General features: G+C 36.6%; 1 protein-coding gene across 2 annotated transcripts; it reads right to left on the bottom strand.

Moving 5' to 3' along the window:
* Window positions 1–517: 517 nt before the first annotated feature.
* CCNC (cyclin C) lies at window positions 518–23592 on the bottom strand. Of its 2 annotated transcripts, XM_070418026.1 has the most exons (13): window positions 23420–23592; window positions 18271–18377; window positions 17349–17433; window positions 17125–17194; window positions 13225–13276; window positions 12257–12312; window positions 9016–9051; window positions 8273–8364; window positions 7630–7697; window positions 4455–4534; window positions 3161–3279; window positions 2287–2381; window positions 518–1744 (listed from the first exon to the last, which is right to left on the bottom strand). In XM_070418026.1, exons 1-12 carry the CDS (start codon window positions 23449–23451, stop codon window positions 2330–2332), a joined length of 849 nt encoding a protein of 282 aa, XP_070274127.1. In that variant the 5' UTR covers window positions 23452–23592; the 3' UTR covers window positions 518–1744; window positions 2287–2329. The 2 variants fall into 2 exon arrangements, with proteins under 2 accessions (XP_070274127.1, XP_070274126.1); XM_070418025.1 differs by lacking the exon at window positions 2287–2381 and having other exon boundaries at window positions 23420–23466.

The following is a 23592-nucleotide window of genomic DNA, read 5'->3' as shown; positions in this document are numbered from 1 at the left end:
TTTTCTGTATCATTAAAAAAAAATATATATGTATATATATTTAAACTTAACCACTAGCATGAGTATATTCCTTAGCAATGCCTTACACTTGTTAGTGTGCTAGTGGTAAAATATTTGTGCTTTCTTCCATCTGTGCCTCTTTGGACCCATCTGGGTAAGTCAATGATTATGACATATAATCACTCCTCTCTTCCAACACAAGCCCAATCTTAGTTCCTTCAGACCTGAGAAAAGCTTTTTTTCTTTTATCTATCTTATCCTGTCCATGAGACCTTTATTTGTCGCTGATACTGACTTTATACATAATCTCCCTTTCCAGATTCTCTGCTACTCTTCACAACAACAAAAGCCCCCTTAGCACAAGTGATTAACATTTAGCCTTAATTTTAAACCTTTTGAAATTACCCACTTGATTAACTATAGGAGGCTTTAATACTTGTCTAAAGAAGAAGGACTCTTCTCAGAAAACAACATAAGGCAGATTAAAAAAGATAAATATTCAAGACACTGGTCAATATAGCTGGAGAACGTACTTTTATTTTTGCAGTTTTATACTACGAAATCAACATGTAATTTCATTGTTCACAATTGATTCATAAAATTTTTTAATCCTTAAATTGTACATCAATATCCTATGACTCCAAATTTTATCTCTCTCCTTCAAGTCTGAAGAAAATGATTAATTTATTAAGTTCCACAGACAGCACAGTCCCACTGACATAACATTTAGTCTTAAATCCTACGCTCATGTGAGAATTAAGAATAGCCAGTATCAAACTGGCCTGAAACCTGATTGTGTTCCTGGCTCAGGATACCTGTAATAAATTTGTAAATCCAGGCTAAGACATAAAAATAAACTAGAGTGTGTATGTCATATAAAAAACTTTTCACAGTAGAGTAAAAATTAACATTAAAATGTTATCAAATTTCAACCATTTTATGTTTTATCCAATTAGCTTTCTAAATGCCTGATTAAACTGAGTCAAATGCAAATAACTTCATGTAGGTTTTTAAAAAAAGTTTGCCCAGCATTTCAAAATGGTTACAGAATTAATAAAACTTTTAAAATGTCAAAGTATGCTATACATATTGCACTTTTCTGCGAGGCTGGGCTAGTATCTTCCATGGCAAGATACTAAAACTACTGAATAAAATACACTTTAAAATCAATAGGTACTTGATTAATTTCCCTGAAATTATCAATATCATTACCAAAATCTTCCAGGATTTTGTAAGATTTGATTCCTTAAATACAGTTTTAAAGTTTAAGTTAAGGAGGGAGAAAACCCCTCATATAGTTCACTTTTTATGTCCTTTTTTGGTCCTTCAATGACCAAAGAGAATTTTAAACAAATTATGCTTCATGTGTCCTGGCTTAATAAAAAAAACTACAATTATTATCCAAATTAAGAAAAATTATACTAAGCAAAAGCTATTAATTTTGAAATGTCTGTCTGTAGGTCCCCTTAGAACCTTTCCAAACTTTAAAAAAATCAAGAGCCTTTAATCAATTATGTACTAGAATCAAATTAGGTAAGGAAAACCTTATTTTGCAAAAATAAAATCACTTCCCAATATGCTTGACAGAAACAAGCTATTCATGTTCATTTGTGTTCCATTGAAGACATTACTGAAATCTGTCCAATGGTTTATTTCCAACTGGTCCACTACGGAATTCTTCGGAATGTTTTAAGATTGGCTGTAGCTAGAATTCTGACTTCCATTTGGACCCTGCTCTCCTTCACTGTTCAAGTGGGGAAGAAAGAGATTTTATACTAATTAAAAGATTCATTTTCAACACCCTGATAAGTCTACTAATAATTTTAACATTAGTTATTCTGTAGTACAAACTTACAAAACAAAAACATTCCCAACTGTAAGACACAGATGTGGAAAAATTAAATCCAGAAGACTAACATTTGGTTTTAAATTTTTATTCTTATATAACTTAGTGCCCTCATACATAACGAGCATTCTGGAAGTTGGTGTCCATATACACTCAAAAAATTTAAATTAGGGTATGGGATTTCATTGTCATTACAGGTATCACTCAACATATAGATTAGAGTTTCTGAACAAATTTCCTATAAAATTAAATCTTACATATAAAATCTTATTTCTACTAAACAACTATAAAAAATCAAGAAGTATTCTCCACCCAAAAATTACTATCCAAAGGCATACTAAAATCATATGTAAACACAGCAAACCTTTATAAATAAAAATATGGTAATTTCCAGGAAAATGCTGAATATTCAAAATAAAAATAACTAAAACTGAAAATACCAGTATCTGTGGCAATAGGATTATTGCCTTATCTTGTCCATCATCATCTTGCAGCTTCAGGCCCTGCCACTAGTGGAGAATCACTCAGGGAATTTCTGCAAAAAATGCATCCAAAGGTAGCTGTTTGAATGACTGCCTTAAAACAGCTCCTTGTATAAGTATTTATTTTTTCCCAACAGTGACATTAACTTATCAGACCTACAAATCTATCTCAATGTTTGATAACTTAAATATAAGTTAATTAGGATGGGCACTATTTGTTTAATCCCTTCTGACCTTGATTCCTACCCCAATGATCTAATGTACAGTGAAAGCGAAGAACCACTAAACTAAATGAACAGATCCTATTAAAACAACAACAAAAGCCCCCTTAGCACAAGTGATTCATATTTAATAAGATTATGTTTATTGGGTGTCATTTGGGGCACTCAAAAGCTAAAATTTTTTCTTTACAATATCAGATCAATAATCTAATTCATAAAACAGGATAACAGCCAGTATCGGGGAAAAATAAAAAAGATGACACAGTCACACCGACATTGGAATACTACAGAATTCTTTATCTCTGAATTTCTGATAAACTGGCCTAATTCTGTCCTTTTTAAATTTATGTATAGTATCTAGCCATATGTTGAGGGATACCTGTAATAGACCTGCCATTGCATTAGGAAGTTACTAACAGATGATCCAATTAATATTTTAAAACGAGACATTCTTAATCTATCAAGTCAGAAATTTAAAAAAAATTAGTATGTATTGTGAAGTTTTGGGAGAAATTTTAAGAAAAAAACAACAATGTAATCTATGAAACAATGTGATAATATGTATGAAATATATAATTAAATGGAATCTATAATTAAAGTTTACAAAGTACCTGTTTGGAGGAGGTTTTGGTTTTGGCATCTTGCTAAGAATAGTGGCCATCTCTTTTCTCTCATCAAAATTCTTCCACTGTTCATATAGTTTTAAAATAACCCTGATTATTTCCAAAATCTAGAAGAAAATATTTAAAAAGTTCTCAGTGACAATGTAAAGCAACATCTAGTATATAAAGAATACACATCCAGCATGCCTCAGAAACAGTGAAAAGACAGTGTCTGTCCTTAAGTATTCAGGCTAGACAATCCTGACAAATGTGAAAGTAGTATTTATATCTGCTATTTAGGCTTTTCCTTCTAGCCTCTCATCTGTTAACATGTATGCCCCTGTCCATCCTTATCCATCTCTCTGCAGTTAGTTTCCTTCCATCTGCTGATATCTAAACCAAAAGAAAACAGTGAGGTACTAGGGATAGAGGTCTAAATCATGAAGTTTACCACTATACAGTAGTTTCAAACAATTTAATGGAAAGTAGTGCAAAAAGATATTGTTTTGATTCTGTTAACTATAGTAAACAAGTTAAGGTGCTAAAAAATTGGCAGCTATAAATCTGTATATCCAGTTTCCAAATTAGCTCTTTCTTTTTCACCTGAGTAGACCTAACCTTGGATTAATTTGAATGCTATTAACATTTCAGCAGGAAAGATAGAAAAAAGGGCAAAAACCGCTTTGCCCGAAGATAGCCTGTGTCCTAGAAGTTTATAGTACCATTTAGTGGTCACTAGGTAGCTTTTAAAATAATCCTGAAAATTAGAGGCTGCTCTTCAACTAATCAAACTAAAAGTTTACCATTCTGCTTAACCTAAAATGAAAAGAGAAAGAGAACCTTAGTCTTCTTGCTAAAAATGTTCCTTTTTTATTTTTTACCAAAAACTTTTTAGCCTGATCTGAGCCTTAAGATTTTAGTAAATATGACATTAACTTTAAAATGTTCAAGTTTATATTCCACTACGGCAGCGGTTCTCAACCTGTGGGTTGCGACCCCTTTGGGGGTCGAATGACCCTTTCACAGGGGTCGCCTAAGACCATCGGAAGACACATATATAATTACATATTGTTTTTGTGATTAATCACTATGCTTTAATTATGTTCAATTTGTAACTCTGAAAATACATCCTGCATATCAGATATATACATTACGATTCATAACAGTAGCAAAATTACAGTTATGAAGTAGCAACGAAAATAATTTTATGGTTGGGGGTCACCACAACATGAGGAACTGTATTAAAGGGTCGTGGCATTAGGAAGGTTGAGAACCACTGCACTAAGGGAATTTTAAAGAATACCTTCTCCATATCCACAGAAAGCTCAGCAAACCACTGTCTGGCATCTTTCTGCTGTACAACACAGGCTACATGTAGGCAAGCTGGAAAGAAAATAAGAGACAAAGGCCCACGTTTAACTAGAAACATACAATGTGTGGACTCAGAACTAAAGGTAAAATTTTCTCTTACATTTTTCATGTACATTTTCCAATATTCTTTTAGAAAATTGCATAGATTCATATAATAGTTACCATTGACCATGCCATCAATTTAACCTCATACAGACAGAAAAAAATTATTAGACCATATTAAGGTTCTTGACATTTCCAGCTCCTCAGTGTGCTAGGCATGGTGCAGTTGCCTTGAGAGTCAGGGCATGTTAGAGAGAGAAAAAGTCAATGAGGAAAGTAAAGCAGAGAAATTATCTCTGAACAATGATACAAAGTAGTATACAATATAATCGGAAGTCAGTGTGATTAAAAAAAAAAAAAAAGAAAGAAAGAAAGAAAATGCCTGGCCAGGTGGCTCAGTTGGTTGGAGTGTCATCCCGTGGCAGGTTAGGGTTAACGAGGCATGTGGCCCACCAGCCGTGAGTTTGACGTGCCTGCCATACACCAAAGGTGGAAGATTTGATTCCTGGTCAGGGTTCATACCTAGGTGTGGGTTCAATCCCCAGTCCAATTGATGTTTCTCTCTCACATTGATGTTTCTCTCTCTCTCCCCTCCCTTCCTCTCTCTAAAATCAATAAACATATCCTCGGGTGAGGAAGTAAGTAAATAAATAAATAAAACAAAAATCTCAGCCAAACAATATACTAATAAATTTCAACAATATGGATCATGTTTTGATATTTCAACTAAAAGTAGTTTGTTGACTCTGCCTTTTTTTAAATGTCACATGAGGATATGTTTATTGGTTTTAGAAAGATGAAGGAATGGAGGGAGAGATGTGTGAGAGAAACATCAATCAACTGCCTCCTGTGTGCACCCTGACTGTTGAACCAGCAATCTAGGTATGTGCCCTGGCCAGAAATTGAACCTTGCATGGAAGGATGTCCAACCAACTGAACCACCCAACCAGAACTACTTTTTAAAGTTATTAGTATATCAAATTAGGTGAAAACGGGCACATTAGTACAGAATTGAGTGTTGTAATAAAATAGATCTTAGAATCTGTGCATGGGTTGGGGGGGGGTCCCTTGGCCTGGCCGGCGATTGTGGCCACAGGAGGTTAGCCGGCCAGGGGGAGGGGCCATGGGAGGTTGGCTGTGGGAGTGCACTGACCACCAGGGGGCAGCTCCTGCATTGAGTGTCTGCCCCCTGGTGGTCAGTGTGTGTCATAGCGACCGGTCAACAGGTCATTCAGTTGCTTAGGCTTTTATATATATAGAATAGATATACAACTAACAAAGATAATAAAAATTTCAAAGATAACAAGCTACATCATAATTTTGCCCAATATAATTCCTACTGAGCAGCTTGGTTACTTGGATTCCACCCTAGCTTGTTAAGAGTTATGTTCCCTGATGTGCTTACACATACGACTTTGCTAAGGATGATATTCTAGGCAATCAGTGACTTAACTGTAAATGGTTGCAGTGGTTGCACCAAGTCAAATGGAGCTATAAAGGACTTAGATCCAGGAGGGGTTGAGAAGCTTAAAGACTGAAATTATAACAGGTAATTAAAACACAGTGGAAAACATCATAAGGGTATATGCAGAGTACATTGAACCCAGCATGAGATGATATAGGGAGGGTTAGTCGGGGGACAGTATGGCTAAAGGTGAAATCTGAGCCAAGTCTTAAAAATAGGTGAGAGTGGGAGCAGAAAATGGCATGCATATAAATGGTCAAAAGAAGTTGTATATTTTATCCAAAAATTGGGAGAAGCACTTAAAAGTTTTCATTGGGAAAAAAAAAGTTTTCATTGGGGCAAAATTCTACATCAGAGTTTCTCTACCTTAGCACCATTGACATTGTGGGCTGGACAATTCTTTGAGACTAACAATATCCCTGGCTTCTACCCACCAATGCCAGTGGCATCTCAGCACAGCTGTGACAACCAAAACCATTGCCAAACATCCCCTGAAGAACAAAATTATCTCTGGTTGAGAACTAGTAGCCAAGTTCAAGTGTGGAGAAGATTGACTGGCTCCCTAAGAACAGGGATGCTGGAGGCCAATTGGTCAGGAAATAGACTACTGTGGTAACCTGAACAAAAAAAAGATTATGGGTATGAAATTACTAAAGAAAGGTACTAATTACCAATACAGTGAGCCCTCGATTTAACGAACTTTGGATTTAACGGACAAAATTTCAGGTCCCTATGTCATTTGTCAAAATTAATACCCCGTTAATTCTAAAATGCTTTAAAGCAAAATTTGCTTATAATTAACAGGTTATTTTTGTCATTAATTGTTATTTTAAATAAATTTTGTGAAATTAAACTTCAAAATATGTAAGTATAACTTATATGCCACCCCTGATATGAGAAGGATAAGAAACATTAACACTAAAGGAATACTTGAAAAAAGAGAAAACAGTAAGTTTGGACTGTTAAAGAATGGGGGAAGTGATCAAGTGGATAGAATCATGGCTATCAACAGAGAAAAGAACTGGAACAAAAAGTAATAAGTGCCTAATATAAGGCAGACAATATTTGGTGTTCTATAAGGTATCTCATTTAATTCTTAGAACAAGTCTGTATGGAGCTGCTAGTATCCCCATATTTTACAATTTAGAAAACAAACTATGAAAAGTTAGATAATTTTTCCACAACTATAAAGGAAGCAAAGTTTAAACCTAGGGTCATCTGACTCCAAAGACTGTGTTCTAACCCAGTACTGCCTTCCACAGATAATAGAATGGTAGCTAACTTATCCCTCCAGAAAGGCGTTAAGGACCACAGAGGCTCCTTTACTCAACCTTTGAGGACTTTATTCTGAACTTTTCCCCCTAAACACTGGTTAAAATTATTTTAAATGATTAAAAAAAAAAAAAAAAAAGGAGGGTGAAGGGGGACAATAATCCTGATTTGTGACAGTTTAGTTCATATTATTGAAAACTCACATGCAAGGATTAGTCTATTACTTCATGAAATATAAAAAAAAGTACTACAAGGTGAAATTTCTTTTAGGATGACCTAAATAGGTTTATAACAATTAAACTAATAAAGGTAAATCACACTTACATACCTAAAGCTATCATGAAAGGAGGATACAGTAGGCAAAGATCCGTTCTGTAGGTATCATTCACTATCCTCCTATAGAAATGTAAACCATATTATTACTGAAAGCAGAACTACCTCATATGATTACACATTTCCTTCCAGAGAGGGCTGTATTTGCCATCTTTGTACACATTATTTCTCTTAAGATGGATACATGAATGATTCAATAAATAAGCATATTTTAATGAATAAAATGATAGCTAAATATATTTTAAAATTTAAAACCTCACAATAAATTTTAAAGATTTTCTTCTAATTTTTCAAAAATTAGAATATCATAAAGGAAACCAGAAATCATACAATGAATATGTACACCGAATACCACCAGAAAGTATTCTGATAATTTTAAAGATAAATTGACTTTTTATGTCAACAGTGTTTTTCATAATAATCAAATTTTAATGAAAATATTCATCAAATATATAATTTAAAGATTTTTATCATTTGTACCAATATAGTTATTAAAATTCAATAAGTATATATTTTTTCAACATAAAATATCTTGGGGCACTACTTTAATTATTTTAAAAATACTAAACTTAATATTTAGTCGTCAATCTTCTTAGCTAATAACAAGTTACACTATGAATAACTTCTGTGCTAATTACCATGCAAGGGGAAGCAACATGTCTTCTTGGCCCATGTCCTGCACATACTGGAGCAAAGGTCTATAAGGATGATACACTATCAAGCAACAATCCTAGAAACAGTTTAAAAAATGTGTATGTATAAAAACAGATTTATTACAACACAAAAAACTTATCATTACCCTACTGATTTATAATTATGTATTTCTCTAACTCATGCTTGCTTCCCTCTTTATTGTCTTAAGAAACCAGTATGGCAGCCTTAAACTATTATAATAGAGAAGGCAGTGCTCTCTCTGGAATATACCTTGGCAAATCGGTTGGCAGTCAGTCAGCATCCACTCCCTTAGAGACTCAAAGTGTCACATCTGCAACACACTGAAACCTCTTATTAGCCTATAAATCTGTAATTCCCACCTGGAGGAGTAGAATTCTGCCAAAGACATATCTATCTTTAAATAACACCACAAACTTACACAAATTGTGCAAATAATTGACAGTGGTTTAATGTCCTGACCGTTTTGCTTGTAATCCTTTTATTATACTTACTATAGAACAGAAAAATATTCCCATCCTAAGTAGGCTATACAAATTATTTAAGAGGATACAGGTGATGATGCTACTAGGTACTATGATTTCACCATCATGTATCACACCACTTAGATGGTTTTAAAATGCACCTCCCTACAAATATTTCTTTAAATAATTTCTAACTTCACTAAATAAGTTTTATTCTATTAATCACAAGGAAGAAATATACTTACCATTAGTTCTAAAAGATAGAATTCACATTCTAATATCTGTTTAAAAAAGATTATAAATGTCAACATGAAATAAAATTAGATGAATCTACTTAGTCTAACACCGATTTCTAGGCATAGTAATTTATCACAGATTTTTACTAAAAATTTTTAAATCAAGAACATAAATATAGTAACTCATATTAGAATTAACTTATGCAATAAAACGATTACTACATAATGCATACAATTATGATTATAAAGCATTTTAATCCCTAAAGAAACCCAGCCTCATGAACATTCTTACTTATTTTTATTTAAAATATCCAGTATAAACTTTAGATTTTACAATATACAAAATGCAATTATCTTAAATGTTATTCTTATTATATTATAAATCAATAAAAGGAAAGAATACTAAAAAGTGAAACAAAAGAAAACCAAGATGGCGGCATAAGTAAACACCTGAAATTGCTGCCTCGCACAACCACTTCAAAACTACAACTAAAAGACAAAACGGACATCATCCAGAACCCCAGGAAGGCTGGCTGAGTGGAAATTCTACAACTAGAAGGTTAGAGAAAAGCACACTGAGACTAAGAAGAGGTGCAGAAGTAAAGTGCAGAGGTACAGAGGCGCACGTGGAAAGGGCTGGCAACTGAGGACACGGTTGTCGTTTTCAATCAGGAGGGAGACACAAGCTCCCAACTGCTCTGAACTACAGTTCCGGGCGAGTCTCTGGGGACCCAGACTCATACTGGGAGAAACTGTATTGTCTGGCATCGGGTGGAACTTGAGGGCGGCTTTCTCTCAGAGGTGCTTACAGCGATTACCCAGGGACAGAGACCCGGGGCCTCTTAGGGCAGGGCTGAGGTTCAGCCATAGCTGTTTGCTCCGCCCTCTTGATTCCCTGAGACCCCGCCCCACCCAAGCTGCGGCAGAGGCTTTTGCATATGAATGGCCTGGCCCTTTGCAATCTAAAATTACCTAACAAACTGCAGCTGGGTCAGAGGGACCCAAACATCCAAAAGAAGGCCCAAGGCCCCACAGCAGCTTGCACTGCTTCACAGCTGGGCCTCATCTGGGCACCTCCAAACCCCAAACAAAGAAGAGGAATCTGCAGATCTCTCTGTAGCTCCTGCTGGGTAGCCTCAGGCAGAGGCTAAATTAACACCTCCTTAGAGATCCAAGAGCCAGTGTACCCAGTGGTCAGAGTGGGACCATCCAGATTACAACTCCTCAGATTCATAAGGGACACACTCAGGGGGCAGACTCAGTGAGCACCAAAGCCCCACTGAAGCAAGTCTTGCCCCAGAAGGGTGTCTCCAGCACAGAAGTTCTCCCACCATAGACACAGCTGATTCTCACAGCCAACTGGCCTGGAGGTCAATTCCTCCCAGTGATACCAACAACAATCAAGGCTTAATTAACTACAACAAGACTGTGCACAAAGCCCACAGAGGAGTGCACCAAGAGTGTCCACCTCAGGTAATTGGGGAAGCTGAGCCACTGGGCCCTATAGGACACCTAGCACACAAAGCCACTCTATCAACACAGGGAAGCAGTCAAAATGCGGAGACAAAGAAACAGCTCACAAATGACAGAAACGGAGGCAAGCAAACAACTGGATATAGAGTTCAAAACCAAGATTATAACGTTTTTCAAGAATTTTCTAGAAACTGTCAGTAAATTTAGTGAGATCCTAAAGAAATCTAGTGAGACCCTTGAGAATATGAAAAAGGACCAACTAAAAATTAAGCATACACTGACTGAAATAAAGAATAATATGCAGAGATCCAACAGCAGACTAGAGGATCCCAAGAATCAAGTCAAAGATTTGAACTACGAAGAAGCAAAAAACACCCAACCGGAAAAGCAAAAAGAATCCAAAAATATGAAGATAGTGTAAGGAGCCTCTGGGACAACTTCAAGTGTACCAACATCCGAATTATCAGGGTGCCAGAAGAAGAGAGAGAGCAAGATATTGAAAACCTATTTGAAGAAATAATGACAGAAAACTTCCCCTACCTGGTGAAAGAAATAGACTTACAAGTCCAGGAAGCGCAGAGAACCCCAAACAAAAGGAATCCAAAGAGGACCACACCAAGACACATCATAATTAAAATGCCAAGAGCAAAAGACAAAGAGAGAATCTTAAAAGCAGCAAGAGAAAAACAGTTAGTTACCTACAAGGGAATACCCATATGACTGTCAGCTGATTTCTCAACAGAAACTATGCAGGCCAGAAGGGAGTGGCAAGAAATATTCAAAGTGATGAATAGCAAGAACCTACAGCCAAGATTACTCTACCCAGCAAAGCTGTCATGTAGAATTGAAGGTCAGATAAAGAGCTTCACAGACAAGAAAAAGCTAAAGGAGTTCATCACCACCAAACCAGTATTATATGAAATGGTGAAAGGTGTTCTTTAAGAAGAGAAACAAGAAGAAAAAGGTAAAGATAAAAATTATGAACAACAAATACAATCTATCAACAAGTGAATCTAAAAATCAAGTGAATAGAAAATCTGATGAACAGAATAAACTGGTGAATATAATAGAATCAGAGCATAAAAAGGGAGTGGACTGACAATTCTCAGGGGGAACGGGGTATGGGGGGTGCAGGAAGAGACTGGACAAAAATTGTACACCTATGGATGAGGACAGTGGGGGGGGGGGGGGGTTAAGGGCAGAGGGTGGGGTGGGAACCGGGTGGAAGGGAGCTATGGGGGGGAAAAAAGAGGAACAACTGTAATAATCTGAACAATAAAGATTTAATTTAAAAAAAAAGAAACAAAATAAATACAAGTTAAATGGAATGAAGAAATCCCTTGCAAGGTGGAAAACAACATGCCTATATGAATGTCAATAGAGATTTATCTTCTAACACAATGTAAAATTTCAAATATGATTTTCATACTATTCCATAGTAGCTCCAACTGCACATTGGCATCACCTGGGAGCTTTTAGGAATACCAGTCCCCAGACCTCAAGATTGAAAATCTTCATTTAGTTGGTCTGGAGAGGTCCTGACATCAGTATTATTAGGTTCCCAAAGTGATTTAATGGACACCCAAGGTTTATAACCATTGCTATGAAGTATTTTTTAAAATAATAGAAACAATTTAGCTTTCATTTAGAATTAAAGTCTATATTGTAATATTTGGAACTGCCATTTCTAGGAGACTATTCAGTTTATTCCAATGTAAAATGGAGCTAGTTTATATGCAACTTTGACAAATAGTTTTACTTGATACAATATACTTACATGGTTCATCCTATAAGGAAATTCCTTTGGAAAGGCATATGAAAATCTAGTTTTTACTAGAGAAAACAAACAAACAAAAAAAACAGTAAATGAGAAAGTGAATTAACCCCAAAGTTCTTTAACACTTTGTATAGTATTAAAGGTAGGGCTTAATCATTTTTAGTAGGGAGCTTGGAGACACTTAGAAACCCAGATTTTCTTGCTTTTAGGTGAGCAGAATGAGTGGCAGGAAGTCCCAGGCCCCCATCCATATTACAATTACAGAGCCTCAATTAAATAATGCTATAACCAAATATGAAAAGATACTTTTTTTTTTAAGGAATAACTTTTTTATCCAATATTCTTAAGCCAAAACTTCCATGTGGTCGTTTAGCTTAGAAGGAATCTGTTCACATAAATATCTATACTAATAAAAGAGTAATATGCTAATTAGACCGGGTTGACCGGACATCCGACTTCCTTCCAGACAATGCCACGGTGGTGGGGGCCGAGGCAGAGGTGGTTAGGGGCGATCAGGCTGGCAGGGGAGTAAGCAGTTAGGGGCGAGATCAGGTTGGCACAGGGGAGAAAGCAGTTAGGGGCAAGATCAGGCCAGTGCTGGGGAGCAAGTGTCATGATTGCCCCCAACTGCCCTCCCCTGCCAGCCTGATCACCCCCAATTGCTCTCCCCTGCTGGCCTGATCACCCCCTAACTGCTTGCTCCCCTGCGCTGGCCTGATCGCGCCCCTGACTGGGAATCGAACCAGCAACCTTTCGGTGCATGGGACAGTGCTCAACCAACTGAACCACTCCAGCCGGGCTTAACTTTATTTTTCGTCAAGTATAATAGCCATGAATGTCAGTGACCTCAGGAGATTTAATAAACCCAAATAATCTGTCACAGGTCTTATAAACTGAAAAACATCCATGCCCTACAGAGCTCTCCTAAGAATTACATCCTTAAAGCAGGATATACTTTTTGCACTTACATACAGAAGTAGCAGCAGCAGTCAGTCTTGTATTTGAGACAACTCCAAATTCCTAGAGAAAAAAAAAAATGGTCAAGATCAGGTACATAGAAAGCCAATGAACTCAAGGGTATTTGAGATCTATTCAAAACAGAGTATTTCCTATGTTTCCTCCTTGTTTATATTTTATCTATTTATTTTTAATCCTCATCTAAAGATATTTTTTCCATTGATTTTCAGAGAGAGTGGAAGGGAGGGAAGAGACAGAGAGAAAAACATGTGAGAAGCATTCATGTGAGAGAGACACATCAATTGGTTGCCACTGGCAGGCATCCCAACTGGGTCCGGGGATGGAGCCTACAACTGAGGTATGTGACCTTCACTGGAATTGAACCTGCAACCCTTTAGTCTGAGGGTCAACGCTCTAACCACTGAACTAAATCGGCCAGGGCTCCCCTCATATTTATATTGTCTATTCATCTTCTACCTACTTGAGGTATGATGTACTTAAATCTCTAAATGTATTACCTTTCCTTAAAATTGCTTCAATTTAAGTGTTTAAATAATTTTAATTTAACATCACTGAAAGATACCAGATTAGAAATCAGGGACATGATAGTTTTCTGCACTCAAATTAGCTTCCAAGGAGATTTTTTAGATTCTGCCCTTAATTGCAAGAATATTAAATGTTCTTCTTATTCAATTGGACCTGGACTAACAAATATTTCATGCCATTTAGTAATAAAGCAGTTGAATTTCTGAAGAAAATAAACTTTAATATCACCAAAAGAACTCAAAAGACCACACAATTATTCTTTTTGAAACAGCAAGAGAAGAATGATATAGTATAAGACTTCCAATGTCAGTTCCCATTTCTTCTTTGAGCTTAATATACCACCATTCTAAAAATGACTAAAATTTACGAGGTGATCCACCTTACATATATTGCCTCATTTAATGTAATCAACCTAATAAGATGACTAAAATATATTAAAAAAAAAAAAGATTACTAAAGCCTTCATTTCATTTTATTTTTTTAAATAAATATATATTTTATTGAGTTTTTTACAGAGAGGAAGGGAGAGGGATAGAGAGTTAGAAACATCGATGAGAGAGAAACATCGATTGGCTGCCTCCTGCACACCCCCTACTGGGGATGTACCTGCAACCAACGTACATGCCCTTGACTGGAAACGAACCTGGGACCCTTTAGTCTGCTCTATCCACTGAGCCAAACTGGTTAGGGCTTCATTTCATTTTAAAACAAAAATTAAGAATTGGTTCCTTAGCCAACAAAGAAACTAAACTAAATCTAGTCTATTCAAATACCTTCAACTTACATCCTTATCCTTGGACAAGGGAGGGCAGCGGGGCATGTATGTATGTATATATATCTATATTCACATTTAAACCTCAAACTATAATAACTAAGATTAAAAAGTAAACACCTGAGACATCTTCTTAAGTACCATTTCCATTTAATTTTCACACAGCTGGACAAAACAAAGAAGGATTTGGTCATAAAGATGAAAAAAAAAATAAAGCTATAACCAAATATGAAGATACATTTTTTAGGAATAATTTTTTTATTATTTTTTGGATAAAAATAATTATATACACACACACACATATTTGATTTTAGAAAGGAAGGGAGAGGGAGAGATAACAACATCAATGATGAGAGAGAATCAATCTGTTGCCTTCTGCATGCCCCCTACTGACACTGAGCCCAAAACCAGGGCATATGCCCTGACCAGGAGGAATTGAACCTTAACCTTCTGGTTCATAAGTTGAGGCTCAACCACTGAGCCACACTAGCTGGGCTATGCAAAATTCTTAAGGCGAAAACTTTCACTCAATAAATTGTAAAATAGGATTCTACTTAGAAAATCATATAACAAAAAATATAAAGAAACAAGACAAATTAAGAGAAGTTTATAAAATTTCGTCTAGGTTCCCATACTGATTATGCTTCAAATACATAAAATTACATGATAATACTTGGAAAAATCACCCCACAATACAGGCCTTTTATAAACATTTTGTCTTCCATTGAAAAACTTAACAACAACAAAGCTGGTTCTGCCTCCTTAAACTATCACTTACAATTAGAAAACCTTAAACCTCTAGAAAGCTTGTCTTAATATAATTTCTAATAGAGTCAACTCTCATTATTTTAGGTAATATGCAGGAAAGATATCATCAACAATCCTAAATAATGGCTAAAATAAAATTCAAAATGAGTATAAAAAAGAATGTAAACTTACTTGGTTAAAATTACATTCAATATTCAAGAATACAATTACTATTCTAAAGCTGTGAGCTAAAAACAGAAACATAACACAAAAGTTTCATAATGCTAAAGACTACATAGATTATTATGTAAACCAGTCAATATCTGCTACTATTGTCTGCATTTTACCTGAGCTCTCTTAAAAATGCTGAAAAGGTAAATAAGGTGGCCAAAGATTTGGTTTCACGTGCAAATTTTCATCTCTCTTCTCTCCCTCACCTAATTTCTCTACTCTCACTGCCAAAATGATTCCTCATTAGAATCTATGTAGCTAGAGCCACCCCCAATCCCTGCCTTCCCCTAGCTTTCCCTATGGGTTGGTGAGAAGTCAATCATTAGGAGGCAGGAAGGGAATACAGTAGGACATAAAAAGCAAATGAAGGATACTGTCCAGTTATAGTAAGAACTTGTGGCACTTATGGAATACTACTTAGTGCCAAACAACAAATCTCTTAGAGGCAGTACAGCAAAGCAGTTAAGTGCATGGGATTTATGAGCTAGACTCCCAGGGTTCAAATATTAGCTTTGCTGCTTACCAGCTCCATGATCTTAGGCAAATTTCTTAACCTCTCTGCAGTTCAATTTCCTCATTTATATATCTACTAGAGGCCCGATGCAGAGTAGGCCTTCCTTCCCCTGGCTGCTGGCCCCGGCTTCCCTCTGGTACCCAGGACCTGGGCTTCCCTCCTCCGGCTGCCGCAGGCACCCAGGACCCAGGCTGACTTCCCCTCGCCCCAGCTTCTTCAGGAAGGATGCCTGGAATGACATCTGGAAGACGTCCAGTCTAATTAGCATATTACCCTTTTATTATTATAGACTAGAGGCCCAGTGCATGAAAATTCTTGCACGGAGGGAGGTGGGTGGGGCGTCCTTCAACCTGGTCTGTGCCCTCTTTGCAGGCTGGGACCCCTTGGGGGATGTCCACCTGCTGGCTTAGGCCTGCTCCCCAGGGGGACTGGGCCTAAGCTGGCAGTCAGACATCCCACTGGCAGCCCGGAAGCCCTTGGGGAATGTCCGACTAATAGCATAGGCCTGCTCCTCGGGGGGTTAAGCCTAAACTGGCAGTCAGACATCCCTCTGGCAGCCCAGGAGCCCTTGGGCAATATCCAATAACAGCTTAGGCCCGCTCGAACATCCTTAGCACTGCCGTGGAGGCGGGAGAAGCCCCCACCACCGCTGCTGTGCTGGCCAGCCATGAGCCAGCTTCTGGCTGAGCAGCGCTCCCCACGTGGAAGCGCACTGACCACCAAGAGGCAGCTCCTGTGTTGAGCATCTGGCCCTGGTGGTCAATGTGTGTCATAGAGACCAGTCATTCCCAGTCATTCTGCTGTTAGGGTCAATTTGCATATTACCCTTTTATTATATAGGATATATCTCTTTGTTATGAAAATTAAGTCAGTTATAGTTGTAAAAGGACTTAAAATAGCACTTGATACACAGTAAGTGCTATATAATTGTTTATTAAATGAATATATAAAATACAGATATGTGTATATTTCTTTAATTTTGGTACAAATTTCAGTATTTTGCATAAATCACCATCTATTATTATTTTTACATAGGTAATGTGAAAACTGGGGCAACACACACTGACTATACTTGATGAAAAATAGAAAATTATTTCATACCTCTACTTTGGATGCCAAAAACACACATGTAGGAGCCATTAATACAGGATCTATACTTTTCAGAGAATACCTAAAAAACAGTAAAACAAAGTTACATATAGAAAAAAACACTAGAAAAAATTAAGATATCTATGGCAAACACATGATTCATCTATACTAAGGTTCATCAAACTTATGTAAGAGTCTCAAATAAGCATAACATTCCCAAAATAAAACAGTCCTACCTGGCATAGAATCTCTTGAAATAGACTGTAGCAGTGGCAATAACTTGTTGTCTTAATTTAAGATGTTCACCTAATGCTTGGATAACTAAAAAGAAAAAGTTTTAAATGTATTTTCTGGTATCCATGTGGTTTAATCATAACTATATTCATTTTTAACATAGAGGAAAAACCTACACATCCTACAAAGCTTTACTTGGATAACAGTGTTAATACTAGAATTTACAAAAATATATGGATATGCATAAATAAAAACAAAAAATTGAATTGCCCCACAGCAAACACTATTCTTGTATTAAAGAAGTTGAATGATAGGAATTTCTCCTCTACCTTCTAAGAATTTCAATGCCTCTCATATTATTTTTAGAATATAAAAAGAAAAGATTACATACCTATCAAACTCACTATAACTACCAACTTATAAAGTTTACTTACAAATCCATAATGAATCCTCAAAACAAGAGGTAGGTTTGCAGAAGAGTGAACTGAAGGTTAGAAAGATCATGTGACAAAGCTACCATATAGCAGAGCAAGAATCTTTTGCCACTAAATCCCCTTCCCTCCAAAGCAAACTTATAAGATAGGAATGCCCAATACAGGATGTCAATCCAAAGAATCATTTATCCTCAAAGTAATGTGCTCTAGCCAATCTTAAATTGAGTTTAATAATGCATCATAAAGGCTTAGAAAGATTAAGGAATACTTTGAAACTGTCTTGAATGTTTCTGACATTAAGATTCAAAAACGACTTTATTTAGATCACGTAAAAAAAAGATAAATGAATAGGAGTTGTAAAAAGGTTACATGTATAAATAAAAATATTAAGTAGGGACTAAAACAGCTCATCACAAATTACTGCACAAAAATATTTTAATTCAGAGGTAATCAATTGTACCATTTCAACTAATTAAAAAATTATTTTTACCATTTGTAAAAAATATTTGTAATTTCCAATATTCTTCTTCTGAAAGAAACTTTAAGTCCTTTTGGCGTTCCTTCAACAGATCTTGTTCATCCAAAATCCATTGCAAACTAGAAGAAGCAAAGATGTTAAACATGCTATAGAAAAATCAACGAAGTCATAGAAAATATTCTAAGATCAAACAAGTTATTAACATTCTGAGAAACACAAAGTACACATAACCCTGAAAGACATTATTTTCCACATTTCTTGAAACTCCCAACACAGAATATTTTGCTGGTAAATATGCCCTGAAATTTTTTATATTTTCTCTCTTCCTTCTCAGTCTGTCATTAGTTTTACTGTATTTTCATTGATACTATGATTCTGACAAAAGATGCATTTTACAATCAGTGGTGCCTCAGCCTTTTAAGTGGCCCTACTTTTATTCTTTCTTAGTAATACATAAAATAATGGTGAAGTTATTTGGCACCAACTGATGGTGCCTTGAATTTGATGAAGTATATTTTTATCAGTTGTTCATGGGTAATTGGAGTATTTAATTTTCCTACCTAACCATTCCAAACATGTTAAAAGCTGCTTCAGAATTTATTCACTGACAGCCTCCTTCCTCCTGCCTAGTCAAGTCTACTATTTTTAACCAGATATGAAAATGAGATGACTCCCCCCCACCACTCACAAAAAAAACTATTCTGCAACCTGCTTTTGTCACTCATTATGTATTAGAAGTATTTTAATGTCACTGAATTTATTATTCAGCATTCTTTTAAATTGATGAACAGCATTATGGATTGAATCATTATTTATTTAGTTAATCCCTATTGATAGGCATGTAGGTTATTTTTCCCCACTCCATTGCAAGAAATACTTTAATGAATATCTTTGAAATTTAGCCTTATATATTTGATTAATAATGCATCTGAAATAATTTCATAGAAGTAGAACTGATGGGCCAGTTTTGCTGGTAACTTTGATATAAATTGTCAGTTTACTAGGTGTACCGGTTAATGATGTAGATTTTTTTCGATAGAGTTACACATGTTGATATATATGCAATTTGATATGTATGCTATTTTGTTGTATTGACAGCAAGCTTCAAAACTTTATATGTCAAATTTGCTGAAGGTGTTAACATCATAGATATTTTTATGCTTAAAAATGTCGAATTACATGCCAAAAAAAGAGCATTTGCAGAAAATTTTAATTCATTACTTTATTTTGAAGAAAAAGTTATATACTTCAGGAAGCTTATGGTGAACATGCTCCATCTCAAGATACTTGTGAACGCTGGTTTAAACACTTTAAAAGTGATGATTTCGATGTGAAAGACAAACATCGTCCAGGATAACCAAAAAAGTTTGAAGACCAAGAATTACAAACATTATTGGATGAAGATGGGTGTCAAACTCAAAAAAAAATTGCAGAAAGATTCAACGTTGCTCAGCAAACAGTTTCCGATCATTTACAAGCAATGGGAAAGATTTTAAAGGAAAATGGGTGCCACATCAACTGAACGAAAGACAAATGGAAAACTGAAAAGTCATCAGTAAAATGGTGCTTCAACAGCACAAAAGAGTGTCTTTTTTGCATCAAATTGTGACTGACAATGAAAAGTGGATTTATTTTGAGAATCCCAAATGCACAGAATCATTGGTTGATCAAGGTCAACCATCAACATCGACTGCAAGGCCAAATCGCTTCAGAAAGAAGACAATGCTCTGCGTTTGGTGGGATCAGGAAGGTGTGGTGTATTATGAGCTTCTAAAACCAGGTGAAACCATTAGTACTGATCACTACCGACAACAAATAATCAATTTGAACCACACTTTGATCGTGAAACGACTAGAATGGGCCAGAAGACATGGCAAAGTAACTTTGCTTCATGATAACGCACCATCACACACTTCAGAACCAGTTAAAGACACGTTAAAAGATCTTGTCTGGGAAGTATTAACCCACCCGCTGTATTCACCAGACCTTGCTCTTTCAGATTACCACTTGTTCTGATCGATGGCACATGCACTTTCTGAGCAGCACTTTAAAACATATGAAGAAGTGGAAAATTGGGTCTCTGAATGGTTTGCCTCAAAACAATAAAAGTTCTATTGGGACAGTATCCACAAACTACCTGAAAGATGGGGGAAATGTGTAGCTAGCGATGGACATTACTTTGAATAAAAGCACTTTTGATGTTTCTCTTGAAATTATCGTGGTTTTTTTTATTATAAAATCCGCCATTATTAACTGGTACACCTAGTAAGTTCCATAAGTCACAACAATTTCCATTCCTATTAACAGTACCTGGGCATGTCTTAAAGAATTTAACCATATGGGTTATTGCCAATCTTCCAAATGATGTGTCTCTCTTCTATGGATGTTTCTCTCTCTGTATCTCTCCTTCCTTTCCCCTCTCTCTAAAAATCAATGGAAAAAATATCCTTGGGTGAAGATTTCAAAAAAAAAAAGGAAAGAAACATCGATCTGCTTGCTGCCTCATGCAGAGCCCCTACTGGGGATCAAACCTGCAACCAGGCATGTGTCCTGAGGGGAATCGAAACAGCAACCTCCTGGTGCATGGGTTAAAGCTCAACCACTAAGCCACACTGGCTGGGCTATTTAAGTATACATCTTAAGTTAAACATTTTCTATGTTTTTATTAGTCAAATAGAATTCTTCTTTTGTACATTATAATTCTAATATGGCCATTTTTTAAATGAGATACTCATCTGTTTTGTTTAGGAGATTCTTCTGATCTAAAGTTTGTTTATTATGGATAATAAATCATTTGTCTATCAAATATGTTGCAAATATTTCCAAAGTTTAGCATGATCTCTCAATATTTATTTGTAATACAGTAATCTGAATCACTTATATACATATTAAAATTTACCCATTTTTTTTCTTTAAATTTGTGATCCATCCAGAATTTATTTTGGTATAGGATATAGATAGAGATCCAGCTAAATGTTTGTCAAATGGTTATCCAAATGTCACCAAAATATTTCCTAATGTATAATTTTATCATTATATTTGAATTTTCTTTATAATTTCCTATTTTTGTTTTTTCCTCCTTATACCATACTATTTAAAAACATATAACATTAATTAATTAAAATCTAGTATGGAAAATACCCTCTCCTTGATATTATTTTTCAGAAAATTTCCTGCTATTCTATTACAATTATTATTATTATTATTTTATGTTAATTTTCACCCAAGGATATTTTTCCATTGATTTTTAGAGAGAGTGGAAAGGAGAGGGAGAGACAGAGAGAGACACATGGATGTGAGAGAGACTCATCAATTGGTTGCCTCCTGCACGGGTCCTGGTGATTGAGCCTGCAACCCTGCAACCAAGGTACCTGCCCTTGACGGGAATGGAACCCAGGACGCTTCAGTCTGGAGGCCAATGCTCTATCCACTGAGCCAAACTGGCGAGGGTTTCTTATCACAAAATAGACTTCACAAAACAAGAGATAAAGAAGGCCACTTCGTAATACTAAAGGGAATGATTCAACAAGAAAATATAACCCTTGTAAACATATATGCACCCAATATAGGAGAACCCAAGTACATTAAAAAACTCTTGATGGACATACAGGGAGAGACTGACAGCTATACAGTCAAGTGGGGGACTTTAACACCCCCACTGACATCATTGGATAGATCTTCCCGACAAAAAATTAACAAGGAAACAGAGGCCTTAATGACACACTAGATCAGATAGATCTAACCGATATTTACAGAACATTTCACCCCAAAGCAACAGAATATACATTCTTCTCAAGTGCACATGAAACATTCTCAAAGACAGACCACATGTTTGGGCACAAAACAAGTCTATACAAATTCAAGAAGATTGATATAATACTAAGCATCTTTTTGGATCACAATGGCATGAAGTTAGAAATCAACTACAATAAAAAAACCCTCAAAAACCCTCAAATACATTATTTTTTTAAGTTGAAAAATCCCTATAAATTCTGACAAACAGCTGTCAATTCTCTCACCTCCTTTCAGTTTCCCAGAATATCTCTTCTCCACTACCTAAATTTCCTGTATTTTAATTTTGCCCAAATATTTCAGTGAGTGAAACAGTATAATAAAATAAAACTATCAGACGTAAAGCTTTCTTAGCATTTCATCTCCACAGAATCACTTTACAACAAGAGGAAAATCTGCTTTTCTGAAAATAGGTATCCATGCCCATTGTTTCTTTTTTCTGCAAAGGGCTAAAAAAAAAAAGAACACTGTAATCCAATCTTTAAACAGAATCAAAATTTAAATTACAACTACTAATGCTCTCTTGGCATTAGAGAGTATTTACACTAAGATATCATCTTTATCGGGTTGTATTCATCTTCCACTTGTCTAGTCAAAGTTCAATTAGCCCCATCATCACCCACCTTCCTGACTGCTTAAACAAAGGTATGTAGGGGGAAATGTTTTTAATATTACTCTAGCTCTTCAATGGTCATTGACAGAAACAAAAATTTATTCATGAAAAAGGTGAAGGAAATCGGCAACGTCACTGATAAATACACTCTTAAAATATCAGGCACAGATGATTAATGAAATAAATGTTGAGAGCACCTGCCCTATACCTTACCAACATAAAGCTCCGTGTAGACATAAAATACTGGCAGGAGGCGGTTAAAGAGAAGAAACAAGCCCGACTCCTTCTCGGAATGACATTAAATCCACTCAAGACAGGAGGTGAATGACAAAAGACGAGGTAGGATACCGACCCATTGGCGAGATCCCAGGCAAAAGGTGACCCACCAGGTCCTGAAGAGCCAGCGCCCAGTTCTGAACTGTGCCACGCTCCCCTACCTGTGCCAGCCCAGCCCAGCCTCCGCGCCTAGCTAATCCAAGAATCCTAAACCTCCGAACCGGAGACAGAGGCCCCTTCCCCCACGCTTCCCGCTCACAGATCTAGGCCCCCCCACCCCCCCCGCCCCCCAACGCAGCCAAAGGGAGGGGAGAGGGGAGTTGCCAGAGAAAGACGCATCCCGCTTCCGGCCGCCACCGACTGCCGGGAGATTCCGCGGCGCTCGGGACAGGGGCTATTCTAGGCCAAGGGGAATCGCAGGCCCCGTCATCACCGCCCCCCCAAGAGCCAGCCCCAGCGAGAAGGAGGAAGCTCACTTACTAATGGGAGCTCTGCCAAAAGTTCCCTGCCATGGAACACAGCTTGCCCTGATAAAAAAGCACCAGCCGGCGGAGCGGCTCGCGGAGCGACCATAGACCCAGCACGCCCGGTAACCGCGCTCCTCGATCTGATCGGCTCAGCTCCGCTCCGCCGCGACGAAGGTAAAAGGAAGA

The sequence above is a fragment of the Myotis yumanensis genome, unplaced genomic scaffold, assembly GCF_028538775.1.
Source record: "Myotis yumanensis isolate MYYU_CA2020_CCGP unplaced genomic scaffold, mMyoYum1.0.hap1 SCAF_6, whole genome shotgun sequence".
Taxonomy (NCBI): domain Eukaryota; kingdom Metazoa; phylum Chordata; class Mammalia; order Chiroptera; family Vespertilionidae; genus Myotis; species Myotis yumanensis.
Note: the sequence above shows the minus strand (reverse complement) of the source record. Positions and strands in the feature narration are given on the sequence as shown.

Bases quoted from the DNA above. Each gene is read 5' to 3' on its own strand.
- CCNC (XM_070418025.1), bottom strand. From the start codon at position 23,451: ATGGCAGGGAACTTTTGGCAGAGCTCCCATTA. The intron at 13,277-17,124 runs GTATGAAATAAT...TTTTTTCTCTAG, and splicing joins TTTTGGCATCCAAAGTAGAG to GAATTTGGAGTTGTCTCAAA. The intron at 1,745-3,160 runs GTACTTTGTAAA...CCACTTGAACAG, and splicing joins CCAAAACCTCCTCCAAACAG to TGAAGGAGAGCAGGGTCCAA.